The sequence below is a fragment of the Nanorana parkeri genome, unplaced genomic scaffold, assembly GCF_000935625.1.
Source record: "Nanorana parkeri isolate BGI_ZX_2015 unplaced genomic scaffold, ASM93562v1 scaffold3388, whole genome shotgun sequence".
Lineage (NCBI taxonomy): Eukaryota > Metazoa > Chordata > Amphibia > Anura > Dicroglossidae > Nanorana > Nanorana parkeri.
The window spans coordinates 12985-13808 of record NW_017309656.1 but is presented as its reverse complement, the minus strand read 5'-3'; the positions used below and the strand labels follow the sequence as shown (position 1 = coordinate 13808).

Below are 824 nucleotides of genomic sequence, written 5' to 3'. Positions count from 1 at the left end.
ACTCTGGGGGCAGGGTCCATGGGGGTGGAGGCGGGGTCTCTGGTGCCTCTTGATTGCATTGTGCTGGACTGTCCTCCGTGACCCCTCTGTTTGTGTTTCAGGGCACAGCCGGGAGGGGGACGTGGAGCGAGGGTCGGTGTACCGCCTGCGGAGCCGCTACGGGGAGATCATGCAGGTGTTCCGCAGGGACAGTCACCGCGAGGTGCAGGCCGGGAGCCACGACTACCCCGGGGAGGGCGTTTATCTGCTGAAACTGGACAATTCCTACTCCCTGCTGCGCAACAAGACGCTCTTCTTCCACGTCTACTACAGCAGCTGAGATTGTGGGGGGGGCCGGGGAGAGGGACCCCCAACAACTGAGGCCTCTCTCCACACGTGACTCCGCCCATAACTCTGACATGTGACCCAAGTCCCTTCTCTGGAGACTCGGCTCGAACTGGTCACAGCACTTCTGCGTATCCCACAATCCTCTGCTTCTGCCCACATGCTTTAGGATGGCGGGACCCCGTAATGCCGCGCCGGCCGAGCAGCATGAGAAGGGTTAACGGGCCCCTATACGCCGTCCAATCACACGCGCCTATGACGCGGCAATGGTCGCCCGCTGGTTCTTCAGTTGGTGGGGGATGGGTGACACTGCAAATCTACTAAGCAGGGACAGAATATTGGGGGCCCCCTTAGCCCCTCCCATGTCAGTGGATTGGCTGATCCATGTACACGCACAGAGGACGAGACGGCAGGCTGCTGGCGGCTTTCAGAGAGAGAGTCAACTCTGGAAACTGCTGAACAGGGTCGCCTCTAAGAAGGAGCCGCCATGTGGGGGGGGG

General features: G+C 61.0%; 1 protein-coding gene across 1 annotated transcript in view; it reads left to right on the top strand.

The window, feature by feature from the left end:
* TMED8 (transmembrane p24 trafficking protein family member 8) overlaps positions 1-354 on the top strand; it is a 4879-nt gene extending 4525 nt beyond the window's left edge. Inside the window, exon 8 of the mRNA XM_018574939.1 lies at positions 102-354. Coding sequence (XP_018430441.1) covers positions 102-319 — 218 coding nt within the window. The 3' untranslated portion in view covers positions 320-354. The remainder of the gene's footprint in view (positions 1-101) is intronic.
* The last annotated feature ends 470 nt before the right edge of the window (positions 355-824 follow it).